The 21,305-nt window shown below is 35.5% G+C and overlaps 1 protein-coding gene across 6 annotated transcripts in view; it reads left to right on the forward strand.

The window, feature by feature from the left end:
- Positions 1–19,471, forward strand: part of TXNDC16 (thioredoxin domain containing 16) — a 148,131-nt gene extending 128,660 nt beyond the window's left edge. For 5 of the 6 annotated variants that reach the window (XM_016426324.2, XM_056811096.1, XM_056811095.1 and 2 more), the window contains 5 exons: positions 1,150–1,234; positions 4,006–4,144; positions 5,339–5,499; positions 14,617–14,807; positions 19,082–19,471. In XM_016426324.2, coding sequence (XP_016281810.2) covers positions 1,150–1,234; positions 4,006–4,144; positions 5,339–5,499; positions 14,617–14,807; positions 19,082–19,245 — 740 coding nt within the window. In that variant the 3' untranslated portion in view covers positions 19,246–19,471. The remainder of the gene's footprint in view (positions 1–1,149; positions 1,235–4,005; positions 4,145–5,338; positions 5,500–14,616; positions 14,808–19,081) is intronic. The other variant, XR_008915039.1, reaches the window with a different exon arrangement.
- Positions 19,472–21,305: the final 1,834 nt, after the last annotated feature.

The following is a 21,305-nucleotide window of genomic DNA, read 5'->3' on the forward strand; positions in this document are numbered from 1 at the left end:
AATTATTTGATTGGTGTTTCAGAAACTTTTAAGTTGTGTAAATTGGTAGTATCCATTTCAACAAGTTATGCTTAGGACTTGGTTTAAATAATTCCAAGAGAATAAGAATCATATGATAGGTAGGTTACCATTTTGAAATTTAGAATTAGCCTTACTCTTTTTTTGTCTTAAAGTTTTTTTTATTTAATTAATTAATTTAGAATAAATCATTCTTACTCTTAAGACCCGAATAAAAGAAGAAGTTATGTGGTGATAAGAAGACTTCTCCCTAAATACTGCCTGCTAACCTGAAATTTTCTAGTTAGGGCTTCCTTCCTTTAGAGTAATGCTCTTTTGTATTAATAAAATACAAATGCCATTAGAAAGGGAAATATTTAAACTAACATCATGTATATGTCTATCTGAATACATTTCAGATTGTTATATGTAAGTAAAAGAAGCATCAGTTGAACAAGTTACCAGATTTCTTGAACTCAAGATTTCTGACCTATAGTTGGCTAGGGTTTGAGAAGGCAAATATTGCAAGTATCTTAAAGGAAAAAGCTAAAACTAATAACCATTTAACAGGGAGATGATGGGGGGGGTAGGGGTGGGGAGATGCAGTGGTGATTTTAATAGCTATTTTAAAAAACTTTTAAAATAATACCTATTTTAATACTAAGATACAAAGTTATTTTATAATATGACATTTTTTTGCAATCTCTAAAGTAAAATTTTCCTCACATCAAGGATAAAATAATTATTTATTTCTTCTTTACTCTTTTGGGGCTGACCAACTAACATAATCTGAGAGAAGGATTTGAATCTGAGATTACAGCTCATAAAGAAAGATCAATGCACAAAGGTGTCAATGTGGGGTCCCACATGAGCATTATGACAGGATGGGGAGTGGCAACTGACAGGAGGAAACAGGTAGAAGAGAGTGAAGGAAAAAAAATATTAAGATCAAATTTTTTTTTTGGTACAAAAGATCATTAGACCTGGCTATGTTGATATAGTATTAAAAACGTACTGTTAAAACAATCTTTAGATTATTGGCATTCAAATGTGTCTCAATTTCTCTTATTTTAATGAAAAGAAATACAAATATTTATAAATTAATTTATCAAATTAATAATGTGATAATTGCATATTTTTCTATGTTTCTAGAAAAAGAAAATTTTATTGAAGCAGGAAACAGTCTAAAAGGTTATGTCATCACAGGATTCTATTCTGAAGAAGATGCTTTGAGACTGTAAGTTTTTTCAGTTTTAATAAACACCTGAAAATTAAGTAATTATTCAAAATCTCTCTGATTACATGATTTTCCAGGAAACACTTGAACACATAATAGTAATATAGCAAGTTTGGATTTCCCTTCAGGAAAATTGGGAAGGTAGTTGTGTACTGAAATACTAGATAATTTAGGCACTTTATCTGTTCTCTTAATTTAGTCCAAGGCCACCACTAAATTCTGTTTTGCTTCTTCTTCATCATCCTGATTTTTTTGACTCTACTTTTTGTGCTTCTGCCATTTTTAGGGGCAATGACCAGAGATGAGTAGATTTGGGAGCTCTTCTGGCCATATAAAGAGGTTTTTGTGATCACTGAAAGTCATAACTTTATTGTTCTCCAAAGTCTGTCATCCCTAGGGCTATAATGTAATCTTCTCTGATACCCTATACTTGTAATACCTAAGATTATTTATAAGTTTCACTTGTAGAATGAAGTGTTTAACTGCCAAGTGGGGCAGGTTGGTAAGCATGCAAACACGTTTTATTTTACACTATTCCCTCCCTCTCCCCCCTTTTCTTTCTCCTCTCCCCTCCCTCTCTCTCTTCCTCCCACCCTCCCTATCTTTCTTTCTTCTCCTCCCTCCCTCCTTCTCTCTTTTTCTCTCATTCACTCATTCTTTCTTCCTTCCTAACCTTCTTCCTTTATTTCTTTTTCCCTATTTTACCTAGGCTGAAAGTACAGGGGCTGTTTAGACTTACAGCCTAATTCCACTACCAATCATTTGGCCTGCTTTGTTTTTTATTTGAGTGAATTTGCTCTTTCTTAGGTAACCTGATGGTCCCCTTACTCATAGTAGTTTAGGATTGTAAAGGGCCAGAATGTAAGGGGGTTAGTATAAAAGGTTGAACTGGATTATTTAAGAATAGGGTTGCCAGGAGTTTAGTCATATTCCAAAGAAGTTTATTTTAACAATTTATTTACAAAATATGGAAAGAGTGAAAGTAAGAAAATCAGAGAGAGGATAGGGTAAGATATGTAGCCTACACAGCAAATATTTTGCTTTGACCCCTGGCTCAACCCAGGTAGGGCTAATTAGCTCTTAGCCAGAGGGGCCTCAGCCTTGAGCCAAGGACCTTGGGATGCAGGAAGCCTCTCTCAAGAGGGTAGGTCTCTCCTGAGTCTAGTCCCTTGCCTTTTTCACTCACCCCATGTGGTAGTTTTAAGGAAAGTAGAAGCAGTTCAAGATACACAGTCAGAGCTCCTCCAAAGTCAAGTTGAAGATGAAAAGATTAAAAAAGACTCTTCACTGGAAGTTCTTGGCATTTTAAAAGATCATTCCTTTTCGTCTCTTTCTGTGACTTTCTTCCATTTTATGCGTACCAATTACAGCTAAAGCTTTGCTTAGGACTGTCCAAAGGGCAGTCAGTTGATTTAGATTCATCACCCACATTGCTCATGGGTCACAGACCTCTCCCACTCAAGTGTAAGTCAGATGTATACATTTTTAGTGATTAAATATAAAAATGGGCAGGGGAGAATTAACTTAATCTTCACAGGATATTGGTACCAGACTTCATGTGGACATTTGGTCATCATAGTCCCCATAGCTCAGAGCTCCTTATATCCCAAGAAATCTGTCACCTTCAGCTTCATTATTAGGTAATTATAGGTATATACCACCATTCCTGGTTCTATTTATTTAAAGATATTCTACACTATTTAGTCTTAAGTACAGTTCAAATTATGATACCTCAGATGGTCTAAGGCAGTGATAGTGAGCCTTTTAGAGACTGAGTGGCCAAACTGCAACTCTCATGCCACGTGAGCCCCTGTCACCCTTTACCCTAGACAGGGGAGGGAGGAAGTGCTCCCATGGGCTGCTAGGTGGAGGTGCCAGGAAATTGAGAAACATCTTCAGGTGTGCGTGGAGAGAGAAAGGGGAGTAGCCTCCTTCAGCACTTGTGCTATAGGTTCATGGGTCTGAGGGTTTTTTTTTTTGTGCTGGAGGATTATATTTTTCATGATTAGTTCTAGATTTTCCACCCTTATCCTTTTTTCCATTCTCTTAATCACTTGTTCCATATTAATATCATATATAAACAATGGTGATGAAAATATTAAATCCTGGGCCCAAAATTTCTATGAAATATCATCTTCTCCCTTTTGACTCATCTGTTAATAATGTCTCTGATCCTTAAGGCTACTAATTTAGATGTACTAATTTAGAGTGTGTTAAGATTTTAAAATGAACATTGGTGTCCGAACAGCTTTTTGGATGACATTTGTGTTGCCCTCTTCATTATATTTTTAAAATGTCTGTGGGTTTCATTATGTGAATTAATAATTTGCTTATATCACAGGGAAAATCATATAGAATCTCATTACTGGCACAGAGTACTGCAGTTTTTCCCATTTAATTGAGAATTTGAGTGGAAGGTAGTAAGCTGAGATGGATGAGGTTCTCTTCTCTGCATAGAGTTTTCAGATCAGAAAGGCATTTGTTTTTGACAGTATGCTGATGGTAGGTACATATAATAGAAGAAAATTTGGAAAACCAAGCTGAAATTATATTTGTTTCTTCTTCTGAATCTTCTAGGACTTCCAGTTTTCCAAAGTTAAGTAATTAGAAGTTTGTCTAGTATTGTACTCTTTTTTTCCTACTGACTTAAACTTCCTATTTGTGTTCATCCTATCATGGTCTCTGTATTTCTTGGACATCTGATCTGGATTTCACACACTGTGTTTACAATATCTTGTTTATTAAAGCAATTTTACTATGTATGTCCGCAGGTCAAAGAAATATGCTGTCACTCTTCCAGCCCTGCTGCTTTCCAGACACAAAGAAGGGAAAATAGATAGCATTCTTCTCTCTAATTCTGATGCTAGTGATATAGTTAAAATAATAAAAAGTGCATCATTGGAAATATTTGTGAGTATATTTTTATGGCATGAATGGTATTTGAAATCAGGAAAACTTAATCTAGAAAAATAGACTTCTCTTTATATCTGTATACTCTTCTACCTTTTATTGACCTTGAACACTGAGGTGAAGCTTACCTGCAATTTGTTATTATTAAACTATAGAGGGTTTTGTTTTGTTATGTTTTTTAAGGGAAGGGATATGAATGAAGATTGCAGAAAGAAAACTGTGTTCAAATATATGAGGATTCCAAGTTTCCATATGAACTGGGAATGAAATTACAGGTCTGCTCTAAAAAAAGTTAATTTGAGTATTAAGAAATCTAACATTATTTCTATAGCCTTTACCAATATCACACATTTTGCTTTCTACAAATTAAGAAAAATTATCTTTTAATGAGGAGTAAAAATATTATATGGTTTAACATCATATTTTATATTATATAAATTATTATTTATATTATACATTATACATGAATATGTTTTTTCTAGTTATTTTCAATAGACAGTGGAATAGATAAGTTCTTATCAAGTCTTCTTTTATTTGTGATTTTCCTAAAAGCCCATTATAAGATATTACTAAACACTGAGTGATATTTCATTTTATTAAAAATAGGAACTTAAGAACATTTGAACAAAATTTTAAACTTCAAATTTATTTTTCCCTTGAGAAATTAATGCTGGGACAGTTCATAATTTGAACATAAAGCTAAACTTCCCATTTTAATGTGTTTGTTGTGTATGAATTAGTATTTTTGATCCTCAGTCTTCTAGATGAACCTTCTTACCTTATAATGAATTTGAGAGATTATTCGAAGCTTTGTATTCTTCCTTATCAATGAAATTTTTTTAAATATTAATTTTTGAAATGCTAATCTTTTCCATATTAATTTTAATGTGTCAAAGTACTAGTTCAACATTGTTTTATTAAGATAATGTGCCTAGTTCTTCTTTAAAAAGAAACACGAATTTTATAATCAGTGGACCAAAACATTCTACATAGGACAGTTTGAAATTAAATGAAACCTTATGCTTGACAAATTGTAAAATTTTAAAAGCAGAATGTATTGTCTTCTTCAGTTTTATGTATGGTAATCCCCTATTCCTTTCCCTCCTTTTTTTTTCTTTCTTCTGCCTTCCCACCTTTCCACATGTTCCTCCCTTACTTCCTTGTTTTCTTTCTGTTTGTTTTTGCATTTAACAGCCAGAAATAACGGTGGAAAATCTTCCCATCTATTTAAGTCTTCAGAAACCATTACTTATTTTATTCAGAGATGGCAATTTAAATCACAAGGATGAAAAAGAAATGCTATCTCTTGTGAAGCAAAAACACCTGGAAACATTTATCCCTTGCTGGTTAAATCTGTAAGGACACCATGACTTATTTCTTATTTTAACTAAAACTAAAAAGATGTTGGAGAAAATGTTATAATAAAGTTTTCAGTATATGAAAAAAAATATGCCAGAGATTTTCTAACACTATATTTAGAATTCACTCTGTGGGAACAGTTTTTAGCTGAAATCAATATTTTAGTAAAGCAAACTAGGATAATTATTTTCCAGCCCTTTTTTATTTTATACATATATATTATCTATGCAGATATAATATACATTACTGTATATTAGTGTAATTGACATATACTAATCAGCCTCATTCATATTAAGCAGACAACAGCATTTTTAACTCATTGGATATGAACTAATTTAAACTATTTTAGAAGATTTTTTGACTGAAATAATTGTTATGTATTGAATCTTGAAATTATATAGCCTAATGTAATAAAATGGAGATTTGTGGAACTATTTCTGCTTGCAGTAACTGGTATATACTCTGGCTTGGCAAGAGAGCTGCTAAGGGGAACCTTCAGGGATGCCTATTTGTTATGGAGATAGAAGTACTTCAGAGAGATAGATGGAGAGAAGCTGCTAGAGAGGGTACTCTCTGGGGTTTGTGTATTGATCCCAAATGGCTAATAAGTCAAGATATTTACTACCCTTTTCCTCCCTTCACCTCCCAGTCTCCACCCACACCTGCCCCGGTCTCAGTCAGCCACCTTCTAAGTAATTCAGGGGAACTATGAGATTTCAGAGAAATATTCTTCACTCTTCCTTTCTCAAGTAAAGGGGTTTATTGGTAACAAACAGAATCGGGATTGAGGTGAGAGGGATGAGGTTTGTCCCTAATCTACAAGGAGAATTATGAAGATTTTAGGAAATGTTAGTCTAGTCACAGTTGTGACGCAGAGACAGCCAGAGAGATGGAGGACAAGTATTTTTCTTCTTTTCTTCTTTCTTCAGATAATCTCTGCTTGAGTAATTCAAGTACAGACTCTGTCAAAAAACCACAAAGGTCTTTCTCTCTGCCTAAGTCAGGAAAAGCCAGTCTCTCTTGATCAGGAACCCAGAGAAGAGATTTCTTCTCTCTTGGTTACTCACTCCCAGAGAGAGTCAAAGTCTCAGTTTCTCTCCCTAGCCATCTTCAACTGCCTCCTCCTGGGAACATTCCGTTTGGAATCTTCACCTTGATTTTTCAGCTCTGTTTTTTGCATGCTTGGCTTGTCCTGCAAATCCTCTCTTTCTTCATGCCTCTTCTACACTAATTGAAGGGAAAAGAAAACAATCTTAATAGAAAATTGAAGAAAAATAAATCTAAATAAAATATAATGGAGGAAGGAAAAAGGAGGCAATCTTTTTTTTTTAACTTTGTGTTAGAATATTTCTGAATGATATATTTTGCTATAACATGAAACCACAATGTGGTTTTTGTGGTTTGTTTTTTTTTCCCTGAGAAAAGCATATAACTAGTTTATCCCCTCCCCCTCCCCCCTTCCCCCCCCCCCCCCCCCGCTCCTTAGACTTGTAACTAATTTGTTTCCTTATTTTTATTCTAAAGAACATGTGCATTTTTTTCTGCTTATTTCACTATTTTTTTTTTTAGTTTTTAAAACATTATTTTATTTGGTCATTTTCATACATTGTTCATTGGAAACAGATCATTTTCTTTTCCTTTCCCCAACCCCTACTCCTTCCCTAGCCCCAGGGCGATTTGTCTGGGTATCACATGTGTCCTTGCTCTGAACCCATTTCCTTGTTGTTGGTATTTACATTAGGGTGCTCATTTAGCTTCTCTCCTCCATCATGTCCCCTCAACCTCTATAGTCAAGCAGTTGCTTTTCCTTGGTGTTTTTACTCCCTCAGTTTGTCCTCTGCTTGAGGATAGTTTTTTTGTTTGTTTGTTTTTTCTCCTAGATCACTGCAGGTTGTTAAGGGACATTGTAAAGCCATTACTGGAAAAGTCCATTATGTTCTCTTGTACCACAGTGTGTCAGTCTCTGCGTATAATGTTCTCCTGGTTCTGCTCCTCTCACTCTGCATCACTTCCTAGAGGTCTTTCCAGTTCACATGGAATTCCTCCAATTTATTATTTCTTTGAGCACAATAGTATTCCATCACCAACATATACCACAATTTGTTCAGCCATTCCCCAATTGAAGGGCATCCCCTCATTTTCCAATTTTTGGCCACCACAAAGAGCACAGCTATGAATATTCTTGTATAAGTCTTTTTCCTTAATATCTCTTTGGGGTACAAACCCAGCAGTGCTATGGCTGGATCAAAGGGCAGACAGTCTTTTAGCGCCCTTTGGGCATAGTTCCAAATTGCCCTCCAGAATGGTTGGATCAATTCACAACTCCACCAGCAATGCATTAATGTCTCTACTTTGCCATATCCCCTCCAGCATTCATTACTTTCCTTTGCTGTCATGTTGAACAATCTGCTAGGTGTGAGGTGATACCTCAGAGTTGTTTTGATTTGCATCTCTCTGATTATAAGAGATCTAGAACACTTTTTCATGTGCTTATTAATAGTCTTGATTTCTTTAACTGAAAATTGCCTATTCATGTCACTTGTCCATTTTTCAATCAGAAAATGGCTTGATTTTTTGTACAACTGGTTTAGCTCTTTATAGATTTGAGTAATTAGACCTTTGTCAGAGGTTTTTGTTATGAAGATTGTTTCCCAATTTGTTGCTTTCCTTCTAATTTTAGTTACATTGGTTTTGTTTGTACAAAAACTTTTTAATTTGATGTATGCCAAATTATTTATTTTCCATTTTGTGGCTCTTTCTAAGTCTTGCTTGGTTTTAAAATCTTTCCCTTCCCAAAGGTCTGACATGTATACTATTCTGTGTTCACCTAATTTACTTATAGTTTCCTTCTTTATATTCAAGTCATTCAACCATTCAGAGTTTTTCTTGGTGTAGGGTGTGAGGTGTTGATCCAAACCTAATATCTTCCACCCTGTCTTCCAATTTTCCCAGCAGTTTTTATGAAATACTGGATTGTTGTCCCAAAAGCTGGGGTTTGTGGGTTTGTCAAAGACTGTCTTACTATGGTCATTTACCCCAAGTCTATTCCACTGATCCTCCTTTCTCTCTCTTAGCCAGTACCAAATTGTTTTGATGACCACTGCTTTGTAATATAGTTTGAGATCTGGGACTGCAAGGCCACCTTCCTTTGTATTTTTTTTTCATTATTTCCCTGGATATCCTTGATCCTTTATTCTTCCAAATGAACTTTGTTATGGTTTTCTCTAATTCAGTAAAATAGTTTTTTGGTAGTTCAATGGGTATGGCACTAAATAGATAGATAAGTTTGGGTAGGATGGTCATTTTTATTATGTTAGCTCATCCCACCCATGAGCAATCAATGTTTTCCCAATTGTTTCAATCTAGTTTTAATTGTGTGGAGAGTGTTTTGTAGTTGTGTTCATATAGTTCCTGTGTTTGTCTCAGCTCATAGATTCCTAAGCATTTTATATTTTCTCGGGTGACTTTAAATGGAATTTCTCTTTCTAATTCTTGCTGCTGAACTGGGTTGGAGATATATAGAAATGCTGATGATTTATGTGGGTTTATTTTGTATCCTGCAATTTTGCTAAAGTTGTTGATTATTTTGATTAGCTTTTTGGTTGATTCCCTAGGATTCTTTAAGTAAATCATCATATCCGCAAAGAGTGACAGCTTGGTCTCCTCATTGCCAATTTTAATACCTTCAATTTCTTTTTCTTCTCTAATTGCTACTGCTAGTGTTTCTAGTACAATATTAAATAATAAAGGTGATAATGGGCATCTTTGTTTGACTCCTGATCTTATTGGGAAGGCTTTGAGTTTTTCCCCATTGCAGATGATGTTTGCTGATGGTTGTAGGTATATAATATTTATTATTTTTTGGAAAGGCCCTTCTATTCCTATACTTTCTAGTCTTTTCAATAGGAATGGGTATTGTATTTTGTCAAAGGCTTTTTCTGAATCTATTGAAATAATTGTGTGATTTTTGTCAGTTTTCTTGTTGATATGGTCAATTATGTGGATGGTTTTCCTAATATTGAACTATCTTTGCATTCCTGGTATGAATCCTACCTGATCATAGTGGATAACCCTTGTGATGACTTGCTGGAGTCTTTTTGCTAGTATCCTTTTTAAGATTTTTACATCTATATTCATTAGGGAGATTGGCCTGTAGTTTTCTTTCTCTGTTTTAACCTTCCTGGCTTTGGGATCAGTACCATGTTTGTGTCATAAAAGGAATTTGGTAGAACTCCCTCTTTGCTTATTATGTCAAATAGTTTGTATAGAATTCTGATTAGCTGTTCTGTGAATGTTTGATAGAATTGACTTGTGAATCCATCAGGCCATGGGGATTTTTTCTTAGGGAGTTCTTTGATGGCCTGTTGGATTTCCTTTTCTGATATGGGGTTGTTTAGGTAATTTATTTCTTCTTCTTTTAGTCTAGGCAATTTATATTTTTGTAAGTATTCATCCATATCACTTAGATTGCCATATTTTTTGCCATATAATTGGGCATAGTAGTTTTTAATGATTGCCTTGATTTCCTCTTCATTAGAAGTGAGGTCTCTCTTTTCATCTTGGATACTGTCAATTTGTTTTTTTTTTCCTTTTTTTAATTAGACTGACTAGTACTTTGTCAATTTTATTTGTTTTTTCAAAGTACCAGCTTCTAGTCTTATTTATTAAATCAATAGTTGTTTGACTTTCAATTTTATTAATTTCTCCTTTGATTTTTAGGATCTCTAATTTAGTCTTCATCTGAGTGTTTTTAATTTGTTCACTGTCTAGGTTTTTAATTTGCATGCCCAATTCATTGACCTCTGCCCTTCTTAATTTGTTTATATATGAACTCAAGGATATAAATTTCCCCCTGAGTACTGCTTTGGCTGCATCCCATAGGTTTTGAAAGGATGTCCCACCATTGTCATTTTCTTCAATGGAATTATTAATTGTTTCTATGATTTGTTCTTTAACTAGCTGGTTTTGGAGAATCATATTGTTTAATTTCCAATTAATTTTTGATTTATCTATCCATGTACCCTTAATAATTATTATTTTTATTGTATTGTGGTCTGAGAAGGTTGCATTTATTATTTCTGCCCTTTTGCACTTGTTTGCATTGATTTTGTGCCCTAGTACATGATCAATTTTTGTGAATGTACCATGTACTGCTGAAAAGAAGGTGTATTCTTTTTTGTCCCTATTTATTTTTCTCCACATGTCTACTAACTCTAATTTTTCTAAGATTTCATTTGCTTCTCTCACCTCTTTCTTATTTATTTTTTGATTTGATTTATCTAGTTCGGATAGGGGAAGGTTCAGATCTCCCACTAGTATAGTTTTTCTATCTATTTCATCCTTGAGCTCCTCTAGTTTCTCCTTTAAAAATCTGGATGCTCTGCCATTTGGTGCATACATATTGAGTACAGATATTTCCTCGTTGTCTGTACTGCCTTTTATCAGGATGTAATTACCTTCCCTATCTCTTTTAACTAGATTTATTTTTATTTTGGCTTCGTCCAAAATCATGATTGCTACTCTTGCTTTCTTTTTATCATTTGATGCCCAATAGCTTTGGCTCCATCCTCTTACTTTCACCCTATGCGTATCTACCTTCCTCATGTGTGTTTCTTGCAGACAGCATATGGTAGGGTTTTGGATTCTAATCCACTCTGCTATTCCCTTTAGTTTTATACATGAGTTCATTCCATTCACATTCAGTTATGATTACTAGCTGTGTATTTCCCAGCATTTTGATTTCTACTCCTGGTCCTGCCTTTTCTTCTTTCACTATTTCTTTCTATACCAATGTTTGTTTATAGTCAGTCCCCCTGGTTCCTCACCCCTTATTTTACTTCCCTTTCTACCCCCCTCCCTTCTTATTCCCTCCCTTATTTTCCCCTGTAGTCTTTTTAAAATTTCTCTCCGATCCTCTCCCTCCCTTGTACTGCTTCCCTCCCCACCAGTCCGTTTTTTACCCTTCTACTCTCCTATAGGGCACAAATCTGTTCTCTTCCCCAATGGATTGGATTGTTCTTCCCTCTTTAGGTCAGTTTCAAAGTACGTAAGAGTTGAGTATTTCCTATCTCCAACCTCTTTACCCTTCCACTATATCGATGTTCTCCCCCCCTCCCACCATGAGCTTCTTTGTGACATATAAATTTACTCCCATTTGTTTCTTTTCCCATTTCTTTTAGTCATAAACTCTTTTTTATAGCTCTAGTCATGTATATATATACATACACATGTATATGTATTTATACATGCATATATCTATATACCTATTTATGTCTTGTCCTTTCATCCTATACAGTTTGTCACTGTTCCCTCTGAGTGTAATTCTTCTAGTTGCTCAGATGATAGCAACAGTTTTTAAGAGGTCCCAATGACCTCTTTTCTTATAGGGATACATATCACTTTAACTTATTGAGTCTCTTAAAAAATTTTTTGTTGTTGTTTTGTTTGTTTTTTCCCCCTCTTTTTTAATTACCTTTTGATGATTCTCTTGAGTTCTGTGGTTGGACATCAAATTTTCTGTTCAGGTCTTTTATTTATGAATGCTTGGGACTCTTCTGTTGTGTTGAATTGACCATACTTTCCCCTGTAAGAATATAGTCAGTTTTGATGGGTATTTTATTCTTGGTTATAGACCTAGTTCCCTTGCTATCGTATTCCATGCCTTTCAGTCCTTCAGTGTGGATGCAGCCAGATCCTGTGTTAGCCTCACCGTATTTCCATGGTATGTGAATGGCTTCTTCTTGGCAGCTTGTAATATCTTTTCTTTCATCTGATTGTTTTTGAATTTGGCTATAACATTTCTTGGTGTTGTCAATTGGAGATTAAATATAGGGGGTGATCTGTGGATTCTTTCAATCTCCACTTTCCCCTCTTGTTCTAGGATTTCGGGACAGTTTTCCTGGATAATTTCCTCTAGTATTATGTACAGGTTTTTTCTTTTGTCGTGGTCTTCTGGTAGTCTAATTATTCTTAAATTGTCTCTTCTTGAACGATTTTCTAAATCGTCTGTTTTGTGAATGAGATGCTTCACATTTTCCTCAATTTTTTCATTCTTTTTGTTTTGTTTTATAGTGTCTTGCTTCCTTGTGAGGTCACTTGATTCTAGTTGTTTTATTCTGGTTCTTAAAGATTGGATTTCATCTCTGGCTTTTTGGTCATCCTTTTCCTTCTGGTCTGATTTTCTTTGAAGATCATCTTTCATCCTCTTTACCTCGGCTTTCATCTCCTTTGCCTCATCTTTCATCTCCTTTGCCTCATTTTCCAGCTGGTTGATTTTGGCTTTCAAGACACTATTTTCTCGTTTTAGTTCAAGTGCCTCTGTTTCCAGATGACTTATCTTAATTTTTAAGTTCTTTTCCCAATTGTCTTCAGCCTCTCTTAGTTGTATTTTGAGTTCTTCCACAGCCTGTATCCAGTTCACTGGGATTTCTGGTTTATCGTTTGCTGATCTCTTTCCCCCCCTCCCCGCCCTGTTCCATTTGCTGAGTAATAGCTGTCTATTGTAGTTTCTTTCTTCTTTTTCTGTTGTTTGCTCAAATTCACCCCTTCTTTACTCCCCGTATTTGTCTGTGCTCTTGTTCCTCTCATTTTCTTCTATCAGTCTTCCCTTCTATCAGACTTCTATCAGTCTCCCCTCTTGGAGCTTTAATAGAAGATCTCTTGGTGTAATCTCTGGGGGAGGGTTGTTGGGGGTTTGACTTCCCTGTCCTCTGGAGGCTTTTGATTGGCTTAAAGTCCAGCAGTCAATGAGGATGGATGGAGGGCCTGGGCTTCCCTGAGTTCTGGAGACTTTTGATGGGATTAGGTTCAGCTTGGTTGGTCTGGGTTTATTCTGAGTTTTAAAATTCCTGGATGGCTGGAGCAAATATGGAGGATCTCCAAAGCTCTGGCCAGGCTGCCAGGTCTATGCTCCTTCTAGGCTGCCATCTTGACTCAGCTTCTAGGTTTCTGTTTTTTCAGAAGACCCTGCTCTCTAAGGGGGGAGGGGTCAGGGGTCAGGGGTCATGGCCTCCCTGGGCTCTGAGGGCTCCTGATGGGAGTAGGTTCAGCTGGTTTGGGTCGAATGAGCCCTCAAGCAAAAAACCTTCTCCTCCACAATCTGTGTTGAATGCCCGGAGACTGGCCCAGGTGGCTTTCAAGGAATGCCCTTTGGAGCAACCCCTTTGCCGGCCCTGAGGTTTCTGTCCTTTCAGTAGCTCTGAGGGCTCCTGATGGGATTGGGTTCAGCTGGTGCTCTAAAGCTGGAACCTCCCTTGAGACTCAGATTTAAGGACCCAGCCAGGGGGCTACAGGCTATTCCCTTCTCTCTGTTTCCCTGCCGTCTGTGTTGGGTGCCCCGGAGACTGGCTCAGGTTGCTTTCAAGGTGAGTCCTTCAGAATAGCCAGCCCTGGGGCCCTTTTGCCGGCCCTGAGATTCCCCCTGCTGCCGTGGGCTCACACTCTGGGTTGTGGGGGATGGGTCCTGGGACCTTCCTTCTTCTGCCTACCCCTTAGATCTGAGTGATCTAGGGTTCTGGCTTTTGGGGGGCCATACCTTTTGATCCAGGTCCAGGAGGAGGGTTCCCTGGGTCTGTCCTGTTGTTCAGCTTGAATTTCGGTGTCCTAGGAGCACTCAGTTTGTGATCGGTAAGGAAGGGTTTCCGAGGTCTGAACTTTTGCTGCTTCTAAGCCACCATCTTGACTGGAAGTCTCTGTATTAGTTTTAAAATTCATCTTTTAATTATTTGAATGTAATTTTGAGTCAATGTTTATTCTCTCTGATTTATGGATGATTTTTTAACAGAAATTATTGATTAAATAGTTTTGAACTTGATTTCTTTTAAATCTTTTTTTTTCCCTCAGCAAAGGAACATGCTTTTCTTTGTTAAGAAAGATTTCTTACTTGTAATTGGGAAAAAATAAAATATTTTATAAAAAAGAAAAATTCTTCAACAATACTAAGCACAGCATACATTGCTACCACCATTATCCAGAAATTTTTACAGTATGACTTTATTGCAAATAGAAATTATTCATGTGACACACATTTGAAATTTAATTTCAATCAAAATATAATCTTAGTATTTTATTTTAGAAATAAAATGTTAATTTGTTGAATTGTTCAATTTTTATAGCAAGACCACTCCTGTGGGGAGAGGAATACTGAAAGCTTACTTCAAGCATCTGCCTCCACTGCCACTTCTTGTTTTAGTAGATCTCCATTCACGGGGCCAAGTATCTGCATTTCCGTTGGATCAAACAATAAATGAAAAAAATGTTTTGTTATGGCTTCAGAAATTAGAATCAGGATTAGAAAATCATATCAGTAAGTATTCAGATTATGTGGTATATAGAGCTGTGAATTTTGTTCCATGGGGGTCCCATATTTGTTTTTTTTTAAAGCACTTTACATCTTAGTCCCAACCTATATTTCCAGTCTCATTAGACATTGCTCCTATTTCTGAACTCTATAGTTCAGCCAAAATGGACTTCCCTGTGTTCCTTATATGTTATTCTATCTCCCATCTCTGTGCCCCTGACTATCCCTCATTCCTAGAATGCATTCCTGTCTTACCTCCATCTCATAAGATCCCTCACAACTTTCAAGACTTAATTCAAAGGACATATTTTAAAATAAGCTTTTCCTAGTAACTTCCCACTGCTAATATTCTCCCTCCCCATTTACTTTGGATTCATTCCATATTTACTCTGTATTTACATGTAGTCTTTTTCACTACTCCCTTGCATCCAAATATAATATAAATTCAATGAGAGCAGGAACTATTTCATTTTTTGTCATTGTATCCCCAGGGCCTAGCACCAAGTAGGCACTTTAAAGCTTGTTCGTTGAGCAATTAGATCTGAGGCATAGATAATAATGACAAAAGATGTGTTTTGGAGTAACAGAATGACTTACTAAATGATGAGGTGGTAAATGCCTTTTTTTGTGTATAGATGGAACTTATAAGTTAATTTCCAACCAATTTATAAGGACATAAAGTCAGTATGGTAGAGTAGATAGAAAGCTGTCCTCAGAACCAAGAAGATCTGGGTTCTAGTCCTGCCTCAGATACATATGGGCTGGTGACCTTGACTTCACCTTTCTGCCTCAGGCAACTCCCTGACACTATAATCTTTAGAGCAGCTGATGATCTCATTGGCAGAGGGAGTTTCCTCATCTAGTATCCCCATCAACTAACAAAATACTATATGCAGGCCTGATCCTGATCCTTTATAAGGATTACCATAAAGTTATATTTACAAAACCAAAGCTGTTCAATTAGTATCTGATTGTTCATGCCAGTGAGGCTCAGAAAGATAACAGCAGAGCCACACTTGTAATCTGTTAACAAAAAAAATCACATGACATGTCTGATATAATCTGACATAATATAATATTATAACATCTATTATATAATTTAGCATAACAATGTTATGCTATAATTTATGAACTAATGTAATTTAGCATAATAGTATAAAGTTATATAATAAAATATAAAATAATATAATATGGAAAGTGGAGTTCTTGGAGAGTGATCAGTTTGTATGTGATACTACAGGTAGCCCAAGGGCTTAGTTATATAACTAGTCCATATGTACAAGATAGTTTACAAAATTTTATTCAAACTTGGAATGCTCTGATGTTGCAATTAGACAGTTCAGGCAAAAATACAATGTTTTTCCTTGGTAAATTTTGAATTCACTTTTTATATGAGTCCATTTAGGAAGAGTATTGTTTAGGGATGATTTTTTCTTAGATTTCATGAGATATGTGAATTTAAAGCAAAAATGTCAAGTAACTAGTATAAGTTTTGGAAATATATCAAAAGTAAGATTTCTAGCACTTCACACCCATGTTTGTACTGCTCAGTCAGTCATAAATTTTAAAAAGTCTGTTTTTTTTTAATTTTCATATGCATTTGTTTTATTTTTTTTAAGAATCTCAAAGTAAATATATTTTTAAAACCTCTACTCTCTATCTTAGAATCAACACCAAGGCAGTAATTACGTAGCACGGTGGATAAAGCACCAGGCCTAGAGACAAGAAGTCCTGGGTTCAAATTTGACCTCAAATAGTTCCTACCTATGTGACCCTTGACCCCAATTCCCTAAATCTTACTAGTCTTCTGCCTTAGAACTGACATTTAGTATCCATTCTAAAACAAAAGGTGAGGGCTAAAAAAAATCAATAGTTAGAAAGGATCTGCAGCCACATTTGAATCTAGAACCTCCCATCTCCAGACCTGATGCTTTAAACACTGAGCTGTCCAGCTGCCCGTGCAGAAGTTAACTGTTACTGATTTTTATCTGAACAAAAAATGGCTTGTGAGCAATTTTTAACAGTGAAATTATGATTTCTAAAAGCCAGTATGGTTCATCAAGAGCAGATTATGTCAGACTAACCTCATTTCCTTTTTTGACAGGTTTACTGTATTGGTAGGTTAGGGGAAGACTATAGACCCAGAGTCATTTTAAATTAAGAATTCAGCAAGGCCTTTGATAAAAACTTTCATACTAATCTCATGATGTGATGGGTAGATGTAATCTAGATAGCGGAAAATTTAGGAGGATTTAAAACTACTTGAGTAGGCAAATATTAAGATCCTTTATCTATTTAGAAGGCATCTTGTGACTGAGTTATAAAATTAAATGATTTTATTTGATGAGATGAGAAGATGAGAAGACATAACCAAACAGCTTATCTTAAAAATATCTGGGAGATTTGTGGACTGTCAGTTCAATTAGTGTCAACAGTGTGACATGACAATGGAAAAAGCTATTGTAATCTTAGATTCCATTAGGAGAAGAATAGCATTCAATACTGAGGAAATAATAATCCCATTATATTCTGCCATGATCAGACACATGGATGGAATGTTTTCTTCAGTTCTGAGTGCTACTTTGTAGGAAGTACAATGATGTATGGGAGAGAATACAGAGGAAAGCAAATAGGATGATTTAGAGCTTAAATTTGGATAGTGCCATATGAAGATAGGGTGAAGAAATGGAAATATTTAATAGATAAAATACAAAGCTACATCTCCCTCTGATTAAATTTTATCTGTTAAATTTGATTCACTGCTTGCACTGGTAAGTTACAGAATGTGAGAGGCATAACTAGACAGTAGATAATATGAAAAAGATCTGGAAATTTAATGGTCTTCGAGATCAATATGAGTTAACAGTGTGTCACTACAGCTCAAAAAACAGACGTGCTATTAGACTGTTTAAAAAGAAACCAAGTAGTTTAGATGAAGAAGTTGATCATTTGATTGTATTCTAGCCAAGCCAGACTACATATGGAGTGTTGTGTTGAGCGCTTTGGTCACTTGTAATTTGGAGCTTATCCAGAGGAAGGCAATCAAGATACTGAGGGACAGAAAGAATTTTATATGAAGATCATTTGAAGCATTTAGGACTGAAGACATGAGGAGACATGACATCTGATTTTTAAAGTACTTAAAGATCTATCATGCAAGAGAGGGATTAGACTTCTTTTACTTTGCCCCTAAGGGCCAGATTAGAAACAGCAGATGAAAATTGCAAAAGATAAATTTGTGGTCGATGCAAGGAAAAATTTAATCTTAAACAAAATTGTCTAAAAGTGATATGTGAGGGGAAGCTACATATTTCTCTCAAATTGACAGGGCAGTGGCACAAGGGATTGTGGAAAGATTGCTAGAATTCTGAGCATTCCAGATACCTTACAAATACTCCATTAGGGCTTAAAGATGCACCACTCTACTAAACAAGAACCATCTCTCTAAGTCTTAAAGAGATCCTAGACTAGAGAAGTTGGAAGGGAAGGTCAAGAGTAAAGCACAGGGGACGGAGTGCAGGCAACCACCCCAAGAGCCATGAGGGCAATTGCTCTATAAATCCCTCAGTGCCTAAACCCAGATTGATCCTTTCTCAAGATCAGAGCTGCAGGAGAGAGAGACTTTGGGAAATTCTGGTGGGGGTCCAACAGGACACTTTTTACCCAAGCCTGGCATCACCAGAGGCATTCCTGTAGCTGCCTGCAGCTACAAAATACTCTTTTCATGGGTGAGCACCTAAAAGGGTAGCTGAAGACTGCGGGGGAAAATGGGTGAAGGGCTTTAAGGATTAAGAGAGAGAAGACATGAGGAAGAAAGAAAGACACAGAGACAAATGGTTCAGCAGCTGTTTAGTTGTAGTTTTTTGCATATCAATACAGATTACAGGGGCCATTATGTTGTCAGTTTATTGATTTAAATTTACTTGTTCTGAACACTTACAGTTACTGCAGTGTGCATAGGGATTTGTTCAGAGTTGTTTTTTTTTTTTTTTTAATAGTCCAGCCCTCCAATGGTCTGAGGGACAGTGAACTGGCTCCCTGTGTAAAAAGTTTGGGGTTAAATAAAAAGTATGCATAAGGGCTGATAACCAAAAATTTCAAAAAAAAATTGTAATCTTGAGAAAAACACATTTACTAAACTTATTGCTATTAGTAAAAATAAAATGTTTCTTTTGCACAAAGAGCTAAAAATCATCCAATGACCTAAAAAGCTCATATACTTTCATTAATTAAATTTCTAGCAACTACCCTTTTAACTTTTAACAATATTCTTTTCCTAGCAACTTTACCTAATGAAGAGTGGAAACCACCTCTTCCTGCTTACAATTTTCTTAGGAGGATGGATGCCACAAATCCCTTTAAAGAAATTACTGGGTTTCCTACACAGAATTCTCTTAGATGTGCAAAAACAACTGATCTGCAACAGCACAATAAGGGACACTGAAGAGAAATCTGCAATCAGAAAAGAAGCTACTTAAACAATGAAAATGAAGCACTGGGGAAAAAACCCCTCTATTTAAAAGAGCAATAAAGATATATAAGATTGATATTGATTTATGATTTTTCAAAATTTAACTAACTGCAGCATTTTGGGAACTATGTCAAAGGCCTTTTGATTGATCTGACACAAGTGTATATTAGCTTAAATAAAAATTATAATTATTTCAAAACCCTGAATAAAAGTTGTATTCTTTAGATTGTATATAGATTGTATATTAATTTAACTTAGCTCTAGTCACTGGAATGGTCTATCATACTGCAGATCAAATATTACCATTAAATTACCAGTTTAATATCATTGGATCAGGAATGGGAAGCAATAAAGAGTGTGAACTTTAGATTACTCCACCTTATTTAGTCTAACAAAATCAGGAATGTCTACACCCATACTTAAGGATTAAGTATCTAGGAGGATGGCCTATGATAGACATGTGTTAGCAAATGACAAATCAGAAACAGATGACAAACCCCTGGGCTGTCCTAAGTCAAGCTTAAGCTACCATTGGTACAGGTGAGATGCAGGAAAGTGATGTAAAATCCTCTCTATATTTCGTGTCACTTCCTCTGACCAATTGGCAAGAAGTGTTTTTCTTGAAATCAGCTAAATTTTTTTCTATGCAATTTCCATCTGGGATAGAATGTAGAGGTATTGAAGGGGGATAATGTGAAAAGAATTTTGAAAATACATAAGAAATTCTTATTTTATTCTAGCCACAACTTGAGCAGGGATCTATGCCACTGGGAATTTACCTTGGTAGCTATGGAGAGGATAATACCCAGTCACCTCTGGAAAAATATTAGAAGTCTTTTATTTTATTTTCTTCACTGGATCATCCAGACTAAATTTTGTTCCACAGGAAGCTTATTATTTCATAAATAACTTTTAAAACATCAGCATTAAGTAAGTCAACTTAATTCATATATATCCTGTTTGGTATTACATATTCCATATTACAACTTACTAATTTGGATTTTAAAATTTCATTTATATATATTCATATATATTCACACACACACAAAGGCAAGAAACCAAACTATAGAGTTTATTTTTCTTTAAAAAAAAAAAACCCTTTCCTTCCATCTTAGAATCAATAATATGTATTGGTTCTAAAGTGGAAGAATGTTAAGGGATAGGCAGTGGGGGTTAAGTGACTTGCCCAAGGTCACATAGCTAGGAAGTGTCTGAAGCCAGAATGGAACCCAGGACCTCCCATCTTCAGGCCTGACTATCCACTGAGCCACTTTGCTCCTCCCAGAATTAGTTTTTAAAAATCAACTTATTACTAAAAGACTATAAGAGCCCAGCAGATCATATACATACACAAAATATAATAATTATTCTATGTATTCCTTTAAAAGGGAAAATCATTCTTAAAAAATAATTTCCCTTATGTTTAAAAAGTAAATTATTAGCTCAATACCCAGTAAAACTAGTTTTCTCAAATGAAACAATGGCATTCCAAGTTTTTCTGGTTCTTTGTTTCACATAAGAAATTGACTAGTTATAAGCAAATTTGATATCATTATATGCTCTGAATTGACCATTGTCTTCAGATCCAAAAGGCTTCAGATTTTGGCTAGTGACTGTGAGATGTTAGAAGAATCACTTCACTTAAAAAGTTATCAAAATATTTAATTTGATTGAGTCACCGTAAAATAAAAAATAAAGGTCCAAGAAGACCAGAGTTACAGTAAGGGGGCCTTCTTCATGCTTCAAACTGGAACCATTTCTTTCCCATATGCCATTCTATATGCTATCATTAAAGACATGGGGTTATAGTTGCTTATACTCTTCCTAGGAGTCCTAATTTTCCCCCATTCCCAAATCAGTTATCAGAATACTTAATTCTGTATGCCAGTTTTATTTCCTTGATCAATATGGACATGATGGGGACATTGTCCAAGAATTTCTTTCTCATTTTTATTGTCGTCTGAGTTTTCTATTGATGAAGACTCGTTCCACATGGATTCCTGTCTCCTGATAAGTAACTGGAGAGCCTAGAA

The sequence above is a fragment of the Monodelphis domestica genome, chromosome 1, assembly GCF_027887165.1.
Source record: "Monodelphis domestica isolate mMonDom1 chromosome 1, mMonDom1.pri, whole genome shotgun sequence".
In the NCBI taxonomy this organism is placed as follows: domain Eukaryota; kingdom Metazoa; phylum Chordata; class Mammalia; order Didelphimorphia; family Didelphidae; genus Monodelphis; species Monodelphis domestica.